At 50.6% G+C, this 24,516-nt stretch overlaps 1 protein-coding gene across 13 annotated transcripts in view; it reads right to left on the bottom strand.

The window, feature by feature from the left end:
• Positions 1–24,516, bottom strand: part of LOC149345254 (uncharacterized) — a 179,693-nt gene that overhangs the window by 132,258 nt on the left and 22,919 nt on the right. Inside the window, exon 1 of one of the 13 annotated variants that reach the window (XM_089546515.1) lies at positions 15,599–15,682. The exons of the other annotated variants lie outside the window; for them this stretch is intronic. Within the exon in view, the coding sequence (XP_089402641.1) occupies positions 15,599–15,661 (63 nt within the window). The 5' untranslated portion in view covers positions 15,662–15,682. Of the gene's footprint in view, positions 1–15,598; positions 15,683–24,516 lie in introns of those variants that run through there. 13 annotated transcript variants of the gene reach the window in all.

Genomic DNA, 24,516 nt, shown 5'->3' with positions numbered 1-24,516 from the left:
CAACCAAACGATGGTTGTAACAAACAAGATGCTTTCAGGTCATGTGAGGCATACAAGAACTCCGGTGTGGTCGGTGTGGCACGGAGACATCAGTCAGAAAAGCGCGACCCTTAAGACCAGAATCCAGAGCCGTTCTCCAGCGCGGTCATTGGACGGACGGACGGACAGACAGACGGACGGACGGATAGATGCATGCATGGATGGATGCATGGATGGACGGACGGACATACAGACGGCAGACAGACGGACAGATGGTTAGTTTACTGGGCTTTATGGCTCAAAAGCAACTAAGGCTATGATGCGCCAAACACAAGGTTAGAGTTTTTGTTAAAGGTGAAGCTTTATATACTTAGTTTGTCTAAAACACTGGCTTCTTTGAGAAACCAAAAAACACATGAAAAATCAACCAGTGCACGATCACCCAAAAGCAACATGGGGTGTAACGGGATGCATTAATAGTAAAATGCTGTGCAATATTTTTCTTAGTTCTTCTAGTTGCACACATGAAATTAAAATGTAGTTCACTATGAGTTCGGCACCACACATTTCACAGAGAGGTTTGTCTTGTTTTGCAAGCAGGAAGTTGTGTGTTAGGTGTGTGTGTCCAATGGGAGCCAAATAACTTCGGTAAAGCGTTCTTGATGTCGACATGATTACCATTCTCCTAAAATGGGCTTTACAGAAATCAGTTTGTTGTTTGCCTGCTCTTCCCATGCAGCCTGCCACTTATTTCTGAGTTTACTGCACATTAACCTCAAACAATCTCTGTGCGGTATGTTCACTTGGTTTATTCAAAGATTCCGGGCTTGTACACCAAATGCATCTGCATTCTCATCACCCACAATTCCAACATGGCTACGGACCCAGCAGCATATAATATTATGTTTTTGTTTTGTGATTTTAACTGTGTTACATATCGTTTCCTATTATGGGTTCAGCAGCATTTCTGGAGTGCAGTGCTTTGAGCATACTGAGGGAATCAGTGTAAATGATGCTATTTTTGATGTTCTCTCTTACTATTTGTTCTACAGCTATGAAGATGGCATAACACTCGGCAGCAAAAACCAATGCACATTCTGGTAGTCGTATTATTTTTGCATTTTTTTCTTGAATTACTGCACTTCCACCATGACTCTATTTTTGAGCCATCAGTGAAAAATTCAGTGTAGGTGTCGTATTTTTCTTGTGCAAAGAATTCTTGTAGTATGTGCTCATGTGGCGTTTCCTTTTTGTGAAAATATGTCAGTAGGAAGTCATACTGAAGGGAGGCTGTACCATGGCGGCAAATGGTCTTGTCTCGATGCAATGTTAGGTAGAGCATCTAGTGCAGCTAACTCTTCGCATTTGTCTTCAAAGCGTAATATTAGTGGCCTGATGGTTTGTTGTCGCATAATCTTTTAAATGGACACTTGGTGACAATGGGAATAATAGAGATTCTTCGGAAGAGAACGGGTTTTTACGACGTATGTGCATGGAAGTGCGATTCTTCGATCCTATAAAGCGCACTCATTAGCTTCAATGTAAAGGCTGGCTACCGGCGATGTTCTGTATGCTCCAGATGATAGGCGCCGACCAATATTATGAACAGGGTCTAATCTTTTCAAGTAGGACGGTCTTGCTGAACCATAGACTATGCACCCATAGTCTAACTTGGAGTGCACCAGAGAGCGACAGATTTGTAGAAGGCATGCTCTCGCGGACCCGCACCAATTTCATGAGAGCACTTTTAAGACACTGAGGGCTTGGGAAGCTTTCATTTCAAGATTATTAATGTGTGGCAGAAATGCGAGTCTTTTGTCAAAAGTGATGCCTAAAAACTTGTGTTCTTGTTTACCGTATTTTCTGGTGTATAACACGCAGCTTTTTTCAAAAATCTTGCTGGTGCGTCCTATACAAGAGTGCGTCTTACTCGCGAATTTTTAGTTTTTTTTTTGTGAGTCCAGAAATTACTCAGGTTCATGTTCAAGCTTTCTTCACCAAAAAAATATCACTACCAATAGCGCGGTTGTCACACGGTTAATAGTTCAATACGGAGACCGCCGTGCGCAACTTTTTTAGGTGAACTTTGTCATGAAACAGCGGGGATAACAACTTCCGGGTTCATAAACACACAGCCGTTGCGGACGCCCCAAGCAAAAGTAATGTGAAATGCCAAAAGATGGCGACAATCGCGCTTCTCACCATTGTCAAGACAAGCCAAAACAAGCCGGCATTTTTTTTTTAGTCGCCCTTTGCAACTTTGTTTGCTCCGTGTACATAACGTACATAGTGTGAAGAGAATGCTTCAGCCAGTCCTCCAGAAATAACGAACTTTTTGATAGCGCATCCGAAGATGAAGACTTCGAACGTTTTAAGTAAAAATAAAATGTTGTCATGGACATAAAGAGAGCTCTTTCGTTTTTTCTTTCTTTTTTTCTAAAACGTGGGCGAGTATGGCGTGAGTGTTGCCTTTTTCGATCACTTAGCGTTGCTTAAGAACTTCTCACAGGTACGGTGCATTTCGCGATGGTTGCACAAGCATGTTTAATTAAGCCTCACTAGCCTGGGGTGCGTCTTATACACGGGTGCATCTTATATACCAACTTTTTCAATGACAGCCTGCATATATGGTGGGTGCATCTTATAAACCGGAAAATGCGGTAATTGGTAGTGCGGTTTCATTCAGGTATAGATTGGGATCGACCTGTAGGCCTCGTTGCCATGACAATAGCCCAGCTACTGTTTTTTAAGGAGAAAACTTGAATCCATTTCTCTTTGCCCAAGCAGCCAGTTTATTTAGTGTGATTTGTATTTGTCTCTCACAGGCAGATATGCTGGAGGAAGTGCATGCTATCTGTAGGCCACCCACACACACCGAATACATAATGGACTTGGGTAATACTTTAGCTAAAGAATTGATTTTTGCTATGAAGAGTGTCATGCTTAGAATACAAGCAGGCGGTATGCCGTTCTCTTGGGCGAAAGTGATGAAGTAAGTTGCTCCTAGGCAGACTCGGAATGTGTGGTTAGCCAGGAAGTCGTTCAAGCAGTTCAGCATCCCGCCGCTGGTTCCGCCAGATATTGACGTGCGGCATCCGGTGAGACCGGAAGCGGCAGCTGAAGCTAGCCATTAGTAGCACAGAAAGCCCATTCCTGCGGTTTGGCTGCCTCTGCCTGCCGTCACCAGCATGGCCACTATGGCCGACGAGCCACGCAGTGATTCTGGCATGGAAATGTTATTATCATGAAAACAAATGATACATCAGACATGAAATATCACCTTATTTTAGAGAACATGGCCGAATCTTGGATCTAAATGCCTGCATTTCCTTCCTGAACCGAATGTGTCGAAGAAAAGTGCAGCCGGAGGTGTCCGCGGCTGAGTGGGCACCCAAAGGTACAAGGACACCATGCATTCGAGCACGCAAATTCTTATACTCATGCACGCGTGCAAAAGCAAGTACATTGGTGTCGAAGTGAACACTTTTGTGATTTTAACAAAAGAGTCAGCATCACTGCTCTCACAGACCTAATTGCACAGTGGTATTTGCCACCTGTTGATCACATTTGCTTTCACGTTGAGGGATACATGGCGGCGCGCCACCACTTGTTCGCTCCGTGTATCTCCAGCCGGGCGTCGCACCGCCATGACGTTTTCTGCCATGCAAATATCGTCGAAAAAAAACACCGTATGTATCCCAGGCTACGCGAGCAACCGCGGAGCAGCGAAAGCAATGGAGATGCGCTGACGAACGCGTGTCTCAACTGCGGTCGCTCGTTGCGATTGATGCTCCTCTATGTCAGTTCATGCTTTACTTTTAAGCCAAATTTTGACCAAATTTACCAGCCAAATTTAGCGAGTTCACTACATCAAGGTCAACCACTGCTAGGCGTCATTACATGGAGGTCTCAAATACAGGCAGGGGCGGAGTTGGGGAATGGAAAAAATTTGTTATATCGAGGAATTCGCTATATGGAAGTTCGTTACATCCACGTTTAACTGTAATACCTTACTTAATTACTGCAGTGTGAGGGGCTGGTTGTAGTCCTCATGCATAGCTGCTCCAGATGGAAATTGTTGTTTTTCACTATTGCCTTGTGTTTCTGGAAAGTGTCTGAGTAGTTGGACAAGCTTGAGACTCCAGCAAAATGCTCGTCCAATATACACACTGGCCTCTTCTAACAATGTTTGTGTACCGAGTGTTGTCAACAGTGGAAGTGTGAAAGGAGTATGGTCACCAGTGAATTTACAAACCTTTTCCCATATTTTCTTTGATGTTATTGAACTATTCGTTGAGGACACATATCTCTGCCAGGAGGTTTTCTCTGCATTTCTTTGAACATACTGCGCTCTGGCCTTGGCCTACTTAAAGGTAAGCAAGTTGTCTGCACTGGGGTATGAACGGAGAGTGCCCCAGCCTTTATTTTGCTGTTTTCTTGCCAATGTGCATTGTTGTGTCCACCATACTTTGTGTTTCTTCAGTACAAGTCCCGTCGTTTGTGGCATAGCGAGTGTTTCGGCCGATATAATGCATGCAGTAAACTTTTCATTAATTTAATCTGTGCTGAGGTCACCACACAATTGATTTTCCAGAGTTGCACTTCTTGTAAAAAGTGACCAGTCGGCGAGGTGAATTTTCCAGTGCCGTGGTCTTGTGGGGATGATTGGAGTAGACGACGAGAGCCTGATGAAAGTGAATAAGTGATCACTTCCCAGGGGGTCAAGGGGCCGGTGGTCTGCCGTCTACCAAAATTTAAGAATCTGGCAAAAATTCTCTGACGCTCACTCTGTACACTATTACGATACGCAGTCGTTGGTCGTGCTCTCGTTGATGTCGGTTCCAGCGTGACCTACCGGTCTGTCAACGACGGCATCTGCATTCCAACCAGCCCACCGACCATCGATCGACGTGATATCGGCCTAGTGTGACTGGACCCTACCGGTAAACTATTTTACTGTTATCGCTTTTGCGGCACTAGTCACCCATATATGAGGGACGGCTGCTACTGCAATCGCCCGCAAAAGTACAAGGGACAAGAGACCTCGCTACCCGCATTACATCAATGACAGTGATGGCGTTGCTCCATGTATGCCCTAGTGACGTCTCGAGAGCATTCAATATGGTGGTCGCTGCCGCTGGGAGGAGTTTCTTGGTCTTAATTTCGGTCACATTTTTTTTCGAATGTACAGTGCGCCCTGGGCACCTAAATTTTGGAAATTGAATCAGAGGCTCTTGTATTAATTGCTGAACTACAAAACTGCAGTATGAAGAACGACCTTGTCGTGGCCACTTCAGGGATTTCACGCGTAAAACCAACGTGTTCAAGAACTCTTTTTTTCTCAGGACGACACGTATCTGGAATGCACTGGATGCCCAAACTGTTGAATGCTCCCCTCTTGATGCGTTCACAGACGCACCCCTCAGTAAAAAACAAAATGTATTGTAATCTGCTCTGAGCCTGTTCTTGTGTCCCGTGTTCACTTTTTACACCCTCGACACATTTTTTTTCCCGGTCACAATCAAACTCTCTACAAAGAACCGTGCGAATTTTGTCGCCGCCGACATTCTGTTATCTTGAAGTGTGCTTTCTTGTCATGTATAAGTACAGCCTTTGTCAAAAGTTTAGAGCCCAGGGGGTTTGCTTCAAAGCACTATTGTGGCGCTCCTGTAGCACTCATGGAAGTCCTACGCATCGGAGGGAGCAGGACGAAAAATCTTCTTACCTTCAGGAGGTTTGGGACGCTGAGGTCACATTACGAGCAAAGCAGTGTGTCCCAGAAGCAAACCCCCTGGGCTCTAAACTTCTGATAAAGGCTGTACATATTGTGTATGGTCATGACCATTGTTACGTCTCGCCTTCGTCCTGGGGAAGACAACGACATGGCAGCAGCGAAACGCCGACAAACACCGAGACACGTGTTGGGGGAGCGTTTCCCCTACACCGAGTGTGAACGCGCGTTCGAAGTGCGCGGGAACGCCGCTCGAGGACATTCCGGCGTCTGTGCAATGGCATCGTTCCCCCTCTCCCAGCGCGTGACGGCGGTGTGATCTGTGTGATCCATCGGGAGTGAGAGTGCGTGTGTGTCTGTGATTGGTGCCAGTGAGGACTTCCTTCCCCTGCAGGACCGGCCTCCCATCTAGGGACCCTAGGGAAGGGAACTCTTTAAAACCTCGGCAGCGGCACGGCCGAAGAGCTCTTTGTCTTTGAATGATCTCCTGATGAGCTGTCGTGATGCAGCGTTCCTGCAGCTCACTTGTAAATATGAAAATTGCTGTATAAAGTCCTCTTTCATTGTCTTTTTCCAGCAGCCTCGTCTCAGACGTCCCTCACTCTCTCTCCGGCACACGACCATGCTACCTCGTATGTAACAAACTGGTGGCAGCGGTGGGATGCTGCTACCTCATCCTTAACAAACTGGTGGCAGCGGTGGGATGCTGCTACCTCGTCCTTAACAAACTGGTGGCAGCGGTGGGATGCTGCTACCTCATCCTTAACAAACTGGTGGCAGCGGTGGGATGCTGCTACCTCATCCTTAACAAACTGGTGGCAGCGGTGGGATGCTGCTACCTCATCCTTAACAAACTGGTGGCAGCGGTGGGATGCTGCTACCTCATCCTTAACAAACTGGTGGCAGCGGTGGGATGCTGCTACCTCATCCTTAACAAACTGGTGGCAGCGGTGGGATACTGCTACCTCGTCCTTAACAAACTGGTGGCAGCGGTGGGACGCGAAACATCGGACGCCAGCGGAGAGTTGCGGACAATGGGACGCGAAACATCGGACGCCAGCGGAGAGTTGCGGACAACGAGACGCTGAGCAGCAGAACGGCGAGTTGGGGGCAGTGCAACAGCCCTTTGTGATGACTGGTTGCCTGCAGCGGACCGACTGCGCTGGATTCTTGGCTGCGAGGTTTGGTGAGTGCGGGACTTTCTTCTGCTGAGTTTTGCCAGGTTTTTGTTAGTGTCAGGAACAGAGCTGGCAATTTGGTTGTCGTTGCTGCTGGGTTAGTTGCAGCAAGACAATAGCGGGCAGTAGAGAAGCAGCACTCGGAGCAGCCATGGATTTGAAGACACTGCGCAAACCAAAGTTACTGGAGCTTGCGAAAGAGTTGGGTCTGGAGGTATCAGACAAACTCCGAAAACCAGAACTGCTGAAGGCTATTCTTGCGTTAGAGGCTGAAGATGACGAGCTTGCGGAATGCCTTGAGACCATTGAGGAGAGGGAATTGGCAAAAAGAGAACAAGAGGAACTTGAACTTAAAGAAAAACGAGAGAAAGTGGAACTTGAACGTAAAGAAAAACAAGAGAAAGAGGAACTTGAACGTAAAGAAAAACAAAAGAAAGAGGAACTTGAACGTAAAGAAAAACAAGAGAAAGAGGAACGCGAGCGTCTATACGCTTTGGAAATGAAGCGTCTCGACAGAGATGGAACGCGAAAGAAAGCTGCGTGAACAGGAATACGAAAGAGAGATGCGGGAACTCACGCGTGAAGTTAACGCGATCAGAGGAATGAGTGTGCGATCTTGTTTAAGTGTTCTTAGAAAATGCAAAAATTTCAGAGCTTTTCTAGAAAATTTTGAAAGAATTTGCATGGAGGAGCAGCTAGACGAGGATTATTGGCCAATTGTGTTGATGGGATTCCTCCCATGTGAACCTTGTAATGTCTGGGCGAGGTTGTCTGACGAGGATGCCCACAACTATGCGATAACCAAAAGTGCGCTCCTCCGATACTTTCGAATTCCCGCGGAGGCAGATTTGGAAGGCCAAATTGACGGTGGTAAGCTACACCGCGAGAGTGTCAGGGACCGAGTTAGAAGCTCCGCTCAGTAGCCGGATGACACGAGTGCTGTGCAGAAGTGGCGGCATAGGACAGGTTTGGTCCAGGAAAGAAAGGCCACTTCGGCAGCGAGGACCGAGGAGTTCGGTCGAAAAGCTAGCGAAGAGTGCAGATCCACAAGCCGTGAGGGCTCGGGGGATAATGTAGGCACTAAGGCTAGTAATAAGGGACAGTGCAGATCCACAAGCCGTGAGGGCTCGGCGGATAATGTAGGCACTGCTAAAAATAAGGAAAGGGGCAATGCGTTGGTTTTGAGCCTAGAGAAGCATGCACTTTCCGGGAAGGAGGCTGATTGCTGCGATCGAGAACGTAATACCCAGGACAATAACGCTATGTTAGCCGAACAGCGTCGCATAGGTCAAGTTCCGGGCAAGAGCGTTAGGGTAGTAGGATCGATTAGCAAGCCTCAGGAGAGCAAGTTATGCTCAGCAGGAGGTAAAGTGCTGTCGGGACAGCTAGCTACTGTGACCTGCAGTGACTCACCGAAAGCACAAGCCGATAATTCGAACTTAAGGGTGAAATACGGCTCGGTGCTGCGTCAGAGAGAAGATGCAGAGGTTGAGGGCACCGCGAGAAATGGAGGCGCGCAGGGCCGTTCTGCGAAGGCAGTTTTAGGAAGGCGACCACGCGCAAGGAGAGCCAAGACGAGGAGTGCTCTCGAGAGAACGGACGAAGTACGGGCCGAGGACATTGTAAAGTTAAAGGCCGGCCAGCAGCGTAATCGTCCGAGGCTGTCATCACGGTACTCCAAACGTGACAGGCGCCGAAAACGGGCCAGACTGACTGGGTGCGTTCAGAAAAAACAAAAGCCACCTGACCCGTTGTGGCGACCCTGCGGTACTTCTTGCAGGACATGTGAATCTCGCAGCGGGTCGCAGAGAAGGACGCCCAGCTACCATATGAAAGAACGCCGTAGAACGCGTTCCAGTCGAAGGACATTGCCGAATCGAGAAAGGAGTTCTCGTAGGCGTTTCCTTCATGCGCGACCGTCAACCCCTCGCTTTCAACTGTTCAGACGCGGCTCAGGTGTTGGAGACACGCGGCCGGGGTGCGGAAGAAATCAATGTCGCGTGGCGTCTGGGGCTCGCAGATGTCAAAGCGGAGTTAAGCCCTTCGAATTTTGTGAATTGTCGGCTGCTAAAGCCACTGTTGGTGTGCGACCGCACAGGGCGCGGTTGAAGAATAGGCAACCCCTTTGAGCCGCGGCGCGGCTCGTTAGCAGCGGATTCCGAGGATGTCTCTGCTGTTTGCTTTTCGTTTTTTAAACCATTTTTGCAGACAAAAAGTTTTGCAGAAAAAAAAAGTTTTGAGCACGAATAGGTTTCCGACGCGTTTTTGCATTGAAAGCGTTTCTTTTGACAGAGATTGTTTCGAAAAATGCACTAGTGGTGCCCATGTGTAGCAGCGTCCGTTAAAACGCGAAGTGCTAGCCAGACGGGCCATTTAGGCCACTAGCATAAGCGCCTGGAGTTGCTTGATTTTTTTGGAATTTGGGAAATTAAGGTGACTTTGGCTCCGATGTTGAGCGAATCTTTGCAGGGATATGCAAGGTGACGGCAGTATGCTACTATGCAGAATGAAATGTCGTGGTAATTACGAATCGGAATACATCACAAAAAGGGGAGTCTCAAAGGTAATGCCGATAGCTTAAGTTGAGGACCCTAGCGCAAGAGTCAGCATCATAGTTGCGGTTTGCTGGTCTTTTTCTTCCTGATGTAGGATTTTGCACCTATTGGTTTTGTTTATTGTTTTAAATTGTGATGCGCTTTGTGGTGTAATGTGCCGATTTGTGGGCATTTTCTTAGTGCTGCGGAACTACTCCCAGGGATTAATTGGCTTTGTAAGAGGGAAAGAGCCTGGCATCGCTTAGTGGGGATTGTGTCGTGCTTGCTGACTGAGCGGTTGGGTTTTCGGCGTGGTTCTAACGCTAGCGGAGCACGGGTAACTTTGCAGTGCCCTTTGGGAACCTGCACATGCAAAGGAAGACTTCGGGGTGCGCTGAGCTCCAGAACAGCCAAGAGAGAGAACCGACTCCGGTTGAGACCAGCCTCAAGCGACATCCCTCAGGACAGCGGATGCTGTCCCCTGTCCATCGGGATCTCCTTCCCCCGGCGGGGCAGTCTGTTACGTCTCGCCTTCGTCGTGGGGAAGACAACGACATGGCAGCAGCGAAACGCGCGTTGGGGGAGCGCCTGGATTGCCACGGAAGCCGCGTCCGTCTGCCCGGTCGAGCGAGCGTTTCCCCTACACCGAGTGTGAACGCGCGTTCGAAGTGCGCGGGAACGCCGCTCGAGGACATTCCGGCGTCTGTGCAATGGCATCGTTCCCCCTCTCCCAGCGCGTGACGGCGGTGTGATCTGTGTGATCCATCGGGAGTGAGAGTGCGTGTGTGTCTGTGATTGGTGCCAGTGAGGACTTCCTTCCCCTGCAGGACCGGCCCCCCATCTAGGGACCCTAGGGAAGGGAACTCTTAAAAGCCCCGGCAGCGGCACGGCCGAAGAGCTCTTTGTCTTTGAATGATCTCCTGATGAGCTGTCGTGATGCAGCGTTCCTGCAGCTCACTTGTAAATATGAAAATTGCTGTATAAAGTCCTCTTTCATTGTCTTTTTCCAGCAGCCTCGTCTCAGACGTCCCTCATTCTCTCTCCGGCACACGACCATGCTACCTCGTATGTAACAAACTGGTGGCAGCGGTGGGATGCTGCTACCTCATCCTTTAACAAACTGGTGGCAGCGGTGGGATGCTGCTACCTCGTCCTTAACACCACCCACTCCTGCCTAAGACCTTGCAAAAGGTTGGCAGTACCTGTAAAATAAATAAATACACTGGGCCGTAGGGGAAAGGAGGAAGGTGGGAGAGAAAGAAAAGGGTTATCATGTGAAGCGCAACTACTCTTGCTAATGAGCTGCTTCACCGTATGGACGAAAATCTTCAAATCGACTGTATATTCCTCGACTATGCTAAAGCCTTCGACCGCGTTCCACATTGTTGTTTAATAGTGAAACTCTCATCCTTGCGCCTCGATTCATTTACACTTTCCTGGATAAGAAACTTTTTATCATTTCGTAAACAATTCATTTCTATTGATAACCATTCATCCCCTTTAATTGATGTAACAGCAGGCATACCGCAAGGTAGTGTAATAGGCCCGTTACCGTTTCTGATTTACATCAATGACCTACCGTTAGGCATTACCTCAACACTCTAATGTTTGCTGATGATTGCGCTATTTATCACAAAATCCACTCCTTTAATGACCACATCGCTCTTCAAGAAGATCTACACTGCATTAATAACTGGTGCACATCATGGCAAATGTCCCTTAACACTGATAAATGCCAATTAATAACATTTAGCCGTAAATGGTCTAATTACCTTTTCACTTACTAGCTTAACCAGAGGCCAGTCACTCTTGCGTCGCCGGAGCCCGTGAGGTATTTGAATAAATAAATTAATTTTTAAAAATAAAGCAAGCGGTACTTTTTATCTAATCTCTCATGGAAAAGCCCCATAGAAAAAATTACTGCCAAAGCTAGCCATACACTAGGTTATTTAACACGTAACCTCAGAGGTGCACACCTTCTTCCTCGCGGCTGGCATATCAAACATTTGGTCACCCCAACACTACTTAATTCATTCCCTACAGCGTGTTCAAAATCGTGCCGCTCGCTTCATTTCTCGCAACTATTGCCGACATTCCAGCATAAGGCGTCGCTATGCCTTCCATGCTTAGAATCTCGCAAAACAACAGCACTTATCTGCCTCTTCCATAAAATTGTTTACAGCCATCATTCCTTCACACTACCTCTTAAAAAACCGGCCCGCATATCTCACCGATTGCATAATCACCTAAGTTTTAAACGCCTTGGGAAGGACTATCGCATTCAACCCATCAGCCCTGCCCCGTGCAATCATTTATGGAATAGTTTTCCTGACAACATTGTTCACATCTCAGATTATATGTTATCTTCAAAGAAAAAATAAGCATCACTTTGTTCTGAAGTGTGCTCTGTAGTGTGTTTTTCAATTTAGTTGTATTTTCTGGTTGGTTGTTTGCTATTGTATAACGATGTTAAAATAACCATCTTCTGCTTTTCTGCTTGCTTCTTTTTCGCACCCCAGTTATGTAACCCCCCCTCACATAATACTGCAGTCGGAGCCCGTGAGGTATCTGAATAAATAAATAAATAAATAAAAAAGTTGGAGGCTTATCAAGGTTAAGCCCAGTGGATGCGAAGCAGCCTTCGTTTTGCACTCTTATTATTAACGTCCTTAGCGTTTGGAGGCATCTTCACCGCATACACGCCCGGCGCAAAGACGCTGGCGCGGTTGCGGGCACAGAGACTGACGCGACGGCGGGCGCGCGCCGCTTCATCCCTGGCGTGACGTCACATATCACGTGATGCAGCGATGGTGGCGCCGCCGCCGCGTCGCGCGCGACGGCGCGAACCGAAGCATGCGTGGAGGCCTCCGCCGGGCGACGTCCGACGGCGCGATATGAGGCCCCATCTGCCGCCGGTGTGACGTCATCACGTGACGTCACATCATGTGATCTCACTTCAAGGTCAATGGTGGCCACCGCCGGGCGTCGCGCGAAGGCCCGAAACCTACGTTAATATGCTTCGCATAAAAATAAAGAAAGAGGTGCCGTAGTGGAGGTCTCCGGAATATTTTCGACCACCTGGGGTGCACTGACATCGCACAGCACACGGGCGCCCTTTGCGTTGAGCCTCCATCGAAACGCGGCCGCCGCGGTCAGGTTCTCGCGGTGCCGCATTTCGCCATTCGTTACAGCGGTGCGAGGTGACGCCGACTGCACGACGCCATTCGTTTCAAAAAAGGTGCAGACGTTGTGCAGGTCTTGTTAGCAAAGTTCAGCAAAACTGCGCACCTCCTCAGTGGTCGGTGCCGAAATGGTGCAGCTGCAGCCGCCAGGGAAGCAGACGACGGCTTGCGCAACGATGGCTCACGCTTCGCGATAAACGGCGGAGATGCATTATTCCACTGGTCGAAGAAAATGGTGCCCCACAAGGGCCAGACTGATGGATGAAACTAGATTGGCCACCCGAGAACGCGACAACGGAGGTGGGGACGGCGACCATCACCTTGCATCTCTGGACCACCGTCCGTGCTCCCGACAGACTAAACAGTTATAACAGTACTCGAAGCCGGTTAACTAAAAAGTAAAAACGTGCCTGCAGCATGATGCACGTTGTACGCAACAACCGCTCAACATGCAAGTCGGCGCGCACCTCAGTCGTGTTCAGTAGAAGACACACGTGCATTTCGCTTAGCTGCCGCAAGGTTGCATCGCGGCTGATCATGGCAACACTTCGCTGCTATGATGTGCAGTTTGAAAATTCTTCGCGCGGTTCGGGATGCTGGCTGCGACGCCAAGGCTAGCAGACGACCAGCAGGCCTGCACTCGACCATACGTTCTGGAGGCAGCCAAGCTGCACTGGTGCAGGCAGTTCGAACGGACCTCACTGGGGCCACCCGAGCGAGCTTTCAGCGAGCGCCATGGGCGTCCGGAGGGGGGGGGGCAAGGGGGGGGGGGGGCCGCTGCACCCCCCTGGAAAATCACTCACTCGAACCATGAGTGATGGCCGCATGTCAGGGGCGGTGGTGCGCTCAGCCAAAAGGGTAAAAGCAGCCCTGCTTCCACGCTTTGGGTCACATCTGCGAAATGCCGCGTCCGGGGGCGCGTCGTTTCGCCGTTTTCAAACCACGCCATCGTTAGCTCTACAAAAGGGCGACCAGTTGCAGACATACAGCGGCACCGGCGAGCATGTGTTTCGAGCCGTCATGAGATGGGTGTCTTTCTTTGATCTTTAAAGAGATAGCGACACGGAGGCAGACAGTGCACAGGGCATCTTATTTTCGCCTTCATTGCTCGCTATAATCAGGATACGTTACTCCGCAAATAGTGCCTTTTTGCTACGAACACCCCCCCCCCCGGCGCAACAACCAATGGGGCCCCCACCTGCAAAAATTTCGGCGGACGCCCTTGGCGAGCGCTGTTTCTGCCAGCTGCCAGGCAGAACCCGATGTACAGCTCTACACGAACAACTTAGGTCGCGACTGGGCTTGCACGTGCTTGCCGCACGATCAAAAAGCTCGCAGCGCGGAGGGTCGCGCTGCTGTGGAGAGTTTCAAGCCGACCAAAGCAAGCGTACTCTGCTCGAGGCACTATCGTAAGAGCGGCTGCATGCAGAGCTCGTCCCTAATGCGATCTCTGGGGCTTTCTGTCAAAAAGGCACGGCTGAATTAAGACACGGTTCCTCCGATTTTCGCGCGTGTGAGATGCGTGTCACCATCGCCAAGAGAGGAAAAGTGGGGCAAAGGCTTATTCTACTTCCGATTCATTACTTTGCGACAGTTCAGGTCTCTTTGTGCGCGGAGCTTTGCGTGAAATGTTGACAGCGATCAGCCCACGGAGATGACCCCGCGATGAGACGGACCGACAGCGCCTGGAGGACAACCGAAAGGCGGGTGGCTTCAAGTGAACACAAAGAGGCATAGAAGGCGCTGTTACCTCAGCGTCAAATAGACCAAAAACGGGAATCTTATCGACAGAAGAAACTGTAGGCACAGATATCCTTGTCTAGGGTAAAATAAAGCACTCCAGTGATCGCTGGATGGCTGAAGTTCCCGGTATAGCCAAAGCGGGCCAAGAAAATTCTGGGAAAGCAGAGCAGAGTAAAAAAAAAAAATGAAAGCAGCATGGGGTTCAAGATGGCGAAGAAAACTCTTCTGCCAACAAACAAGTAAGATCATTTCAACAAGTAAAAATACCGATGATAGGGAATAAATTGAAGGATTTTTTTAATCGGAAAGAAAGCAAGCACGTGCGTCAGCGACACTTCCATATCTTTGTACAATTAGGCCGAACATCTATTTCACCTGTTCGCTATCATATCAATCTTGAAGCATGATGGTGTTCCCTGCGTGTACGACGGCTATAGCGTTTTGCCTCCGTATAAAGCAGCTGTGAGTAGCGCTCAGCCCCGTCTACCTTCCTTGCGTCTGTGTGTGTTTCGCGCCTTGAACCAAACATGAACAATTACCAACTAGCCCAACAAGACGTTCTTTTTAGTTTATGATGGCCTCGTTTTGATTAATTTAACATCGTAATTGGCCTAGACTGTCCGAAACCGGCGAAAAAGTATAGTGGGTTGCGGCAGAATTTTCGCCGAGGCGATTGAAGCAGCCGATTTGAAACCTGCGCAGTCTGGCAGACTGCGAGGGCCCGGCCCAGCTCCAGGCCGGGACATTGGCTGCCCCGCAGTCTGCCAGATGGCGCAGCCTGTCAAATCGGCTGCTTCAATCGCCTCGACGAAAATTCTGCCGCAACTCACTGAAATCGTTCTCCAGTAATTACTTATGAAAAAACCTAGGCCATTATAAGCTGCATTGCAGTCGGTATATGAGCCCAAATAGGCCAGTAGTTTGAACCGAATATTTTAAAACTCGGACCAATAAATACGGAAAGCGCTGCACTGACTTCGTGTTGCGAATCCTTAGTGGAGCATATTTAACTGCGTAAGTTACAGCACAGAACCACAGCGCCGCCGCTGGTGCTTCAATGTTTCACATGATTGCTCGTTTAGTACGAATATTCGCCCAAGTGGCGAACATTAGTACAAATAATCGATTCGGTCTGGAGAAAGTGCACATTCGCGCACCCGTGGTGAATGAAAACTGCGCCAGAACAATCCTGCTCGAGAGAGCCAGCATATCCGGCTCGTTCGGGTCCCGAGCTCGTCCCTCGACCCTCACCTGCAGGCGCTGCTCCCAGCGGGCGATGCGCTGCCGCACGGAGGGCCTCACCAGCAGGGCCATCGGCCCAGCTGGGGGCGCGCGTCACCAACACAAGCGCCGCCATGGCAACCGCTGCCCCTGGAGACGCCGCCGCGAGGGAGCGGCGGCCGAGAGGATTTGGCTTGGTGTCACCCTCACTTCGCGCACTTTTACGTGGGAAGCTCCCAGACACCCTTATGGCCGAGTCACACTGAGGAAACAGTCCGCCAACCCGTCCGACAAAACAGTGTTTTCGTCGGGTTGGCGATCCTGTCACACCGCGTCAACACGAACAGAGGGTAAACATGTCGCTGTCTCCCGCCAGCCTGTGTTGGCCACATGTGCGCCGCTTGTTCACAAACTCTCTGTCACACCGGAAAAACCACCTCAATCGCGTTCCCCGGCGCTTCTCTGCCTTTGCTCGCGCGCTCTCCTCCGTGCGTGTGCACAACCGCGGAAACTGGAGACACCTTGCGCTGTCGTAGCTACTGGCGGTTTTGCAGAATATCGGACGAACTATGATCGTGCGCGGCGGCTGAGGTGCAGCCTTGCTCGATTCTGACTCGGACGACCAGCTGCCACCGCAGAGAAACCGCGCTGGATGATCGACTGGCTGAGAAGGGCGCCTGAGAAAGGCGTTTTCGAAAACTTCATGCGAAAGAATTAAACACGGACTACATGCGTCTACTTTCTGTGCCCTGTGTATACTTCTACACATTTTGTGTTTTGCGCTGCTGTTCCACAATGCATTATCAACCCGGCCGGTCACTACAAATCACGCCACAATTTCGGCAGATTCATCGAGTTTGTTCCAGGCTCTGAGAGTACTAAAAAAAAGATATAATTGTACGCATCATTCTTGCAATCAAATGGGAACCCAGTAAAGTTATTCTGATTGCTATCTCAAAGAAAAAAATGCAGCACTGCTTTCTTCTTCATCTCAAGTTCAAAAATAGCAGGACAGGTAACTGGTAACTCGCGCTCACCTGTGAAATACAGTCCCAACTAGCAATCTCTTGAAACACAGATTCCTTCAGATCACACCGTTGATATTTTGGGTCTGTTATATCCCATGGAAAACGCCTCTCTTCAATCATCCCGATCAGGTCACTTTCCTGGCGGCACGAGTACGACGGCAGCATGTTCACGCGAGCAACTGGCACGCTCGTATGCCGGCTCCTGCTCGGGTGGTTCTAGCGCACAAACCCGTCAAGAAACTTCTGGAACCCGCAGCCGAGGCAGTCCCTGGAACAGGACATTCCTTTTGGCTCCCTACAGAACCGCGTTCGTCAGAAGTGTACGCTTGCTCACAAGAATGCGACGGGGAGAGAACGTGCTTCTCCACGGCGGCCGCACCTGCCAGCCGACGGTGGCCAGGGCAGCCTTTCCGTCTGTATGCACCCGCCTGCAAGACGCCGTACCGCAGCAGACAGCATTCCAACGAAAGGAAGCGCTCTTTTTTTGCACTTTGCAAACGAAGTTTCCAAGCACGAAAGGCACAAAAGCGGTGAATCACCGCAAAGGGCTTGGTTTGTTCGTGCGGTGTCGCCAGGAAATTCGCCCGGCCGGCGAACAGCGCGAACCGTGTCCACGAACGCTGTTTGTTTGTTGTTCCGGTTCCCGGAAGCTGTCATACCGAGGGAACACCCCAGAAACCTGTCTCGTTTCCCTGCCGTTCGTGCAGTGTGACAAGAAGTTGTGGGACAAGTTGGTTGGGCGACTTGTTGACGGCTCGCTTGCGAACATGTTTGGTTCATGTCGCTGTTGTGTTCCCGCAGTGTGACTCGGGCTTTAGAGCGTGTGGGGGTAGCGGTCTCGGACTCGAAGCAGCTGCCCTCGACTCAGCGTGGCAAACTCAGCGGAGACCGGCCACCAAGTGACAAGAGGTTTTTGGGCGTTCGGTGCCCAGCTTTCGCTGGTCGCAAGCCAGAGAATGGGTCGGAGCCAAAGGTTCACAAACAAAACAAAGTTTATGCAGCAAAGAGACGATACAGAGGATTACACAATCACTAGTACAAACACATACAAAGTGATTAACAGAACAATGCCACTCGTGCAATGTTAAACTCGAGAGAGAATGCAATACAAAGGCAATATTGCCCCTAAAGTGCTCTAACACAAGAGAGAGAGGTAAACAAACAAAACACAATTTGTTCACCGGGCACTGCGGCAGTCCGACGACCAGAGTTCCACGACGATGCCGTCCCGCAGACTGGCGAACGTTGCCTCGTTGGTCCGTGGCTGGCCGAGTGGTGTTTTCCCCGGGAGTCGAACGGGCGCGCTTCTCCGAAGCTTAAACGGCGGTCCGGACTGACTGATAGCGGTCAACGTCCTTCTTTATAGGCTCGCTCTCCCGCGTGTTTGTTGTTCGCGCCCGAGTAGGCGCGCACATACACGCAGCATTGGCAGTGCTGTCTCCCTTTCCTCTTCTCACCGGCCGCGCGTCCCCATTGGTCAGAGGTCGGGGGTCGCATCTCGAAGTTTCGAGCGTGTTCTTGAGTGGCGCCGACGCCGACGGGCGAGGGGGGACGTGTCTTAGTGCACGCAAGGCTACGCCCTTTCCCCCCGTCAGCTGTAGAACCGACTCGCATGTTCGAGAATCTTCGGCGTGTATGACTCATTCCTTCGGCGCACGCCGTGGCGGTGGAGAGAGGCACGCGCTCGGCGGGGCTTTCGCTCTCTCCCGATGGGCTCGCGCCGGCGAGACGCCGTGCGCGCGGCGGTTTTTCTTTGTTTGTTTCTAAAATTGCGCCGAATTTTGTGACACTTGGCTATGGTGGGCATTGATCAGATCCCGTGTACTGTGCGATGTCAGTGCACGGCGGTGGAAATTTCCGGAACGGCGTCCCTCACAGCCTCAGTCGCTTTGGGACGTTAAACCCCAATAAACCAATCTTCCCGTGGCAAAAAAATAAAGGACCCCCTGCCATCCAATGGCGTCAGCCGATTCTCGTGACCCTGCTAGTGTCACAAAGCAGGGAGTGGTAGATAAAAGGTGACAGTCCCCTCCCTCCATAGTCGGGTATGGACCCCTCTCTCCATTGCGGCACCGCTCCCTGCATTGTCACACTAGCAGGGTCATGAGAATTGGCCGACGCCATTGGATAGAAGGGGTTCCTTTGACGAGGAAAAGCCGCTGCCTTCGTAAGATGTATCCGACTATAGTGGCCTGATAAGGGCTGCATTGTTACGGCCCTGCTGGAGTTCCTCTACCACAGGAAAACTTCCCACGCTGTCTCTGTATCGCTGGCATAAAAAAAAATATTTATGCAATGAGCTTCCTATCTCCCGAGATATATCTTAGAGCGGAAGCTCTACTCCTCCCATGCAAAACCTCATGTCGGTCCCAAGAATGGCCTTCAAGCGGCGGAGCGGGCATGATGATGATATCAACTTTATTTTCTGCCAGATAAGGAGATCCATAACTACAGCGCAAACGACAGGACAGAGATGAAGAAGGGACACCACACAGCGCTGTGTGGTGTCCCTTCTTCATCTCTGTCCTGTCGTTTGCGCTGTAGTTATGGATCATCGAAAACACCAACTCGCCTAACAAATGCTTTTGTCAGATAAGGAGGCCCCCTACTCCCCGTCCCGGGCACGCAGGCCTTGCATGGCGACGAGGGCCGGGACCTACGCGATTAGAAGCAGGCGAAGAGGTCTTGACTCCTCGCGGCTTCTTCCGCCAGGCAGATGGCTTGTTGCTGTAGAGCAGGGGCCTCGCTCCGCAGCAGGGCTTCCCAGGTTTCTCTAAAATTTATATTTGCTTTAGCCCCTGGGGAGCCAGCGCATTTCCAGATTATGTGGTCGAGGGCCCCTCTCACCCCGCAGTGCTTGCACTTATCGTTTTCTTTCTCATCTCTCTGAACATGATATGTCCAGACCGGGTTTACGAAATTCTCAGCTTGGAGGCGTCGCCATGCGATTGCCTCCCTATTGTTTAGACTTTTATCCGGTGGTGGCACGAGTCTCCTCTGTAACCTATAATTTTCGACAATCTCTGTATAATTTTGCAGCAGACGCTCGTCCATGTTCCGGCAGTCGGGCGACTCCACAGCGACCCAGAAGTCTCGTGGGCCGCGTCGTTGCCAGGAAAGGACGCGTGTGCGGGAGTCCAAATTAGGCTAATTTTTCTGTTTAGCTGTCTACTGGCCAGAATCCTTGCCGCTTCCGGCGAGATCCTACCCTTTCCAAAATTATATATGGCTGTTTTGCTGTCGCTAATTATTAAATTGGCTTCCGTTCCAATACAAGCGAACGCTATATCACAACTTCTTCAGCTGTTTCCGCGTTGCGGCTTCTAATGGTGGCTGCCGATACGGAGGCACCGCGGCCGTCGACCACTGAGGCGACCGCCGCACCCGACTTGCCACTTGCCGCGTCCACGTACGCAACTGACTTGCTGTCCTTCGGATGATTAGTGCTTCTGCTCTCTCCTCCCTCCTTTCAGTGTTGAATATGGAATGCATGTTACGAGGTAGTGTGGGAATGATTAGATTTTCTCGGCAGTCCTGCGGAATGCTCAATTTGGTAGTCCCCTATCTGTTTGCAGGCCTACCCTTTCAAGGATGGCTCTGCCCGTGGTAGTTCGGATTAATCTTTCGAGCTGTGAAATTCTGACAGCCTCCGCTATTTCGTCCCAGGTATTGTGCACTCCCATAGAGAGCAGCTTCTCTGTGGCGGTGCTAATGGGTAAGCTCAGGGCCCTCTTTATGCACCGTCGAATGAGCGAGTAATTTCTTCCTCTCCTCAGCCCTAACGCTTAAGAAAGGTGTAGCATATTTCACGCGGCTGATTACGTACGCTTGGGTTAGTTTAAGCAAGCTTCTTTCCTTCAGGCCTCGTTCTTTCAGCGCGACCTTTCTAAATATGTGAGGGCTGTTTATTCATGACAATGGATATAACGATTTGCCACGGTGTGTGGCTGTGATGTCATACCATGCGACTCGGCGCAGCTGCGGCGCCCGCTCGCCTTCGCAACTGCGTTGAACGACGTCATTCAACGTCAATCTTGCAGCTGCGCTGAACAACGCGTGACTCGCCGTTCATCTGATAAGATAATAAAAAACGCGAGGCATTGCTCGACGTTCGCAGACAGCCATGGAGAGTCGCACGCTGGAACCAGTGCTTCGGCTGTGTATCGTCGACGGCTGATTGAATCTGATGATTCTTATGATCAAGAACGTCGACAGGGCGTGTTGGCGAAGGACAGAGCGAGGAAAAGTGCGAAGATTGAAGCGGAAACGGAACGAGGGGCTCGCCTTGCCATTTGTAAACTATAGGTTCGGTCGGGTTGAACCCCTGCCAAATTTTTTGTATGGAAACTGCCGAGCAAGCAGCGCCGTTCCTTGGAGCCACGCCGGAGCATTCGAGGGGCGCCAGCAAACAACGCGCACGGTGGTTCCTCTCCCCGCAGCAGCAGCAGCGAGTACGCACCGGCTGCGGCAAAGCCCTGGCCTCCCAGAGCTGGATGCGGTGCCGGACACAGTGGGACTCCTCCTCCAGGCCACCCATGACGACGACCGCCGCCGGCCTCCTTCTCTTCGTCTTCCCCCCAATGTCACCCACCGTGATGGTGATGATGGCCACGTCCTATTTGTTGTTGTTGTTGTAGCCTACGGCAGAATGGCACATACCCACTCTGGGGGATCGGCCAAGAATCGGGTGGAAAAGGTTGGTATTCACCTGTACGTAGTAAAGGCAAAAGGAAAGCACACGGGAGAGGAACACCGGGGGAGTCTACCACAAGAAGGGCACGGAGAGGATTTGTACTCAAAGGAACGCTGTCTTCGACGACGAAGATGCACAGCAATCGCTTTCCCAGTGCCCCGCTGCGCTTCCGCATTCGCGTTGCGCGCCTAGTGGAAACGCAGCTCCAATGAACCTCCGCAGGCCCCATCTCCGGGGGGAGGGGGGGGGGGGGGGGGGGGAGCTTCCTGACCCGCCGGAGCTAGGCGTCGCGGCCATGGTAGCTGCCTGGCGTCTGAAAGCATCTAACCAATGGCCATCTTTCAACTTGCATACGCAGGTGCGTGCGACGGAGGCGGGTGCGAGCATGAAAAAGTCACTAGGAAGGTCTTTCGTAGTGAAGGGCTACTGAAATTTCAACCACCTGGGGTTCTTTGGGACTATGCAACGAATTAAAAGTCGCTTGTAAAAGTTTTCAGTGCGTAGAAATTATGCTAAGAAGCATCCACACCAAGTATGAGTCTTTGGAACTGAGTCGGCAATTTATTATCAATTTTAAAAAACCGTTTTTTTTTTAAATTTGCGGGCCGACTGTTGTCTTCGTAGGGCCCGATTTTGAAACTAAAACCGGGAAAATAGACGTAACTTAAGTCTCGTGACGTCGGCAGGCCACCACACGCTGTCATTCGCTGGAGCCACGGCAGCCACGAAGTCACGGGCACACTTCCGGCAGCCGTGAAAATCGTCTGCTCGTGCCGCCGCGCGACCCCCTCGAGTAGCCACCATACCTCCGGGAAGCGCGAGCCAGGGCATTGCCTTTGCGCATATAGAGAGAGAGAGAGAGAAAAAGGACGGAAAGGCAGGGAGGTTAACCAGGCGATGCCCAGTTGGCTACCCTACACTTGGGGAGGGGAACAAAGGGGAAAAAAGGAAAAAGAGCGGCAAGGAAATGAGTTTTCTAAGTGTCCAGCGACCACCATGTCACAGGGACAGAGGGCGCGCACTGAAAACTTAAAGATTATAGGCGGGAATGCAATATGGTGTCAATTTACCTCTGCCGCCTCTTTCTGTCGGGAGTTCGGGAGCCACTCGCAGTGCCTTTGTAGCAGTAACAAGCAAAGAAATCTGACGCGCGCCGCAATCCAGGAAGGCGGAGAGAGACCGGAGAGGTGCTGCCGACGCTGCTGTTGGGGTGCTGCGTACGACACAAACCGAACGTCAGCGAATGACTTATTCATAGGCGGGGCCCAGACCCAGAGCTGTTTTCTTTCGTACCCCGCGTGTACGAGTTGAGGGGGGAGAGGAGGAGCGTAATTTTATGCGTAGCATATTGCAATCACTCAGTTCAGCCCTTGGGCGCGGCCGGGCAGCCACCAAACCACGTGACGTGGTTCCGTGACGTCACCAAACCATGTGAAAAAAAGAAGAAAAAAAAAAGACGGCTGAGCATGGTGGCGGTTGCCACCGCCCCGTTTCAAAGGGGGCGCTCCTATCCATCCATCCATACGTCACGGAGGAAAAGCTGCTGAGAAAATCGAGTGCCGCCAAGCAATACCTCGCGCAAAAAGACCGCGCAATATGCAACGCATTCTTGACTTAACCAAGCTAAGCCTGGGCGTCTTTTTTAATTGTCTTTAACTTCGTGGTTATTGATGCTAGCTCAAAAATTCTTGCACGTGGGTGACGAGTGAGGGAATGCCTATCTTTCGTCTGCTTCACGTAATCTCAATTAAATTATTGCATAGTCCCTTTAAGGAAGGGCTGGCTCGCCAACTTTCACGCGTGATTGTGGGTGCTCTGCTGCGTTTAGAGGTGTATTACTTGGCTCATATGTTCATGACAACACATTGCAGTGACTGAGCAAGTCGATGTGCTCTCCACGGAAGGTGTTTCAAAGCCCCTTTAAGATCATTTCGTGAAAGGAGGCTGTGAGTAGCTGCTGTTCGTAGCCACAGGATTCTCCGCCTGAGCATCCAAGTCTTGCCTCGACAAGAAAATGCCCATTTGCGGGGCCAGTCGACAGCAACACTTCATCGCTATTTGTGGAGGAAAATGTTTCCATGCATCACGGGCTGTTTACGGCAGTTGGCGTGAGTGCACAGTTCGGCGGCGGCTGGACCATTCATTTTGGAAGCAGCCACTACTGACGAGCTACACTTGAACTGCCTCCTGAACAGCCAGTGCCACACACTGCAGGTTGTTGTTGTTAGCCTTAAAAAAGATGGCACATACCCACACTGGGGGATTGGCCAAGAATCGGAAGGCATAGGTTGCTATACACCTTTACATGCAGCCAAATCGAACAATGGACCTGCCAACTGGCATAAAAGGCCACAGGATGCTGTTTGAAACATGATCAGGATTCCTCAAAATGCGGAGCCATTAAAAGACTGTGCAGTGTCTCGTTAGTCTACAGTGCATCATTTCAGTGCCAGTGCGTGCAAGATGTATTGCCAGACGCCCATGTTACGTGCCCTACTAAGCCCTCTCTTTTGTTAGCACCAAACTCTCTCCCCTGGAAATGTAGGCACCGCCACAAGCCATCGGTCCACTGTCCCCTGATGTCCCACACATCTCATTTCAACCGCTGACTGATACATGCACGGGCAATTCACCACGAAGCCCCGACATATCTGTTCAAATGTCGGTGGAGGCGTGATCAGCAGCATCTCTTAGGCCACAGCCACGTGTTTGAGGCAGATGGGACGCGATCAACTCGAGATCCCTCTCCCCGAGAGGTTTATGAACCAGGAAGGCACAGCGATAGACGTCAGATGGTGAGAATTTGAATCTATACCTGAAATAAGGGCAAAAAAGTAAACGGTAAAGGAAAAAAATTCCTGAAAAACAGTCGGGAATCTATACTGAGCCACGGCGGCTGCCGATGCCACTATGTTTCAAGGCAGATATGCTTATGGCATCCAATCATCATGTTTCTGACTGCTTGCATATACAAAGTGCAGCGATGGCATCGAGGTAAAGCATCCGCTCGTGTGCAAGTGGACCGCAGCTCGAATCCAAGTGCCGCAATTGTTCACTGGATTTAAAAAAAAGAAAAATCTGCGTGTCGATAGAATTGCATAACCAGGCTTGCATTGTGGCCTGATCTCAGCGATTAGAAACAACAACGCACTCCCTCACCAGGACAGGATTTGGGCCCCCTGGCGAATGAAGTACTTGGCCACAACCTCCTACAAGGATACACCAAT

The sequence above is a fragment of the Amblyomma mixtum genome, chromosome 5 (assembly GCF_055824585.1).
Source record: "Amblyomma mixtum isolate Tamu chromosome 5, ASM5582458v1, whole genome shotgun sequence".
Classification (NCBI taxonomy): Eukaryota; Metazoa; Arthropoda; class Arachnida; order Ixodida; family Ixodidae; genus Amblyomma; species Amblyomma mixtum.
This window is presented reverse-complemented; position numbering and strand designations above follow the sequence as displayed.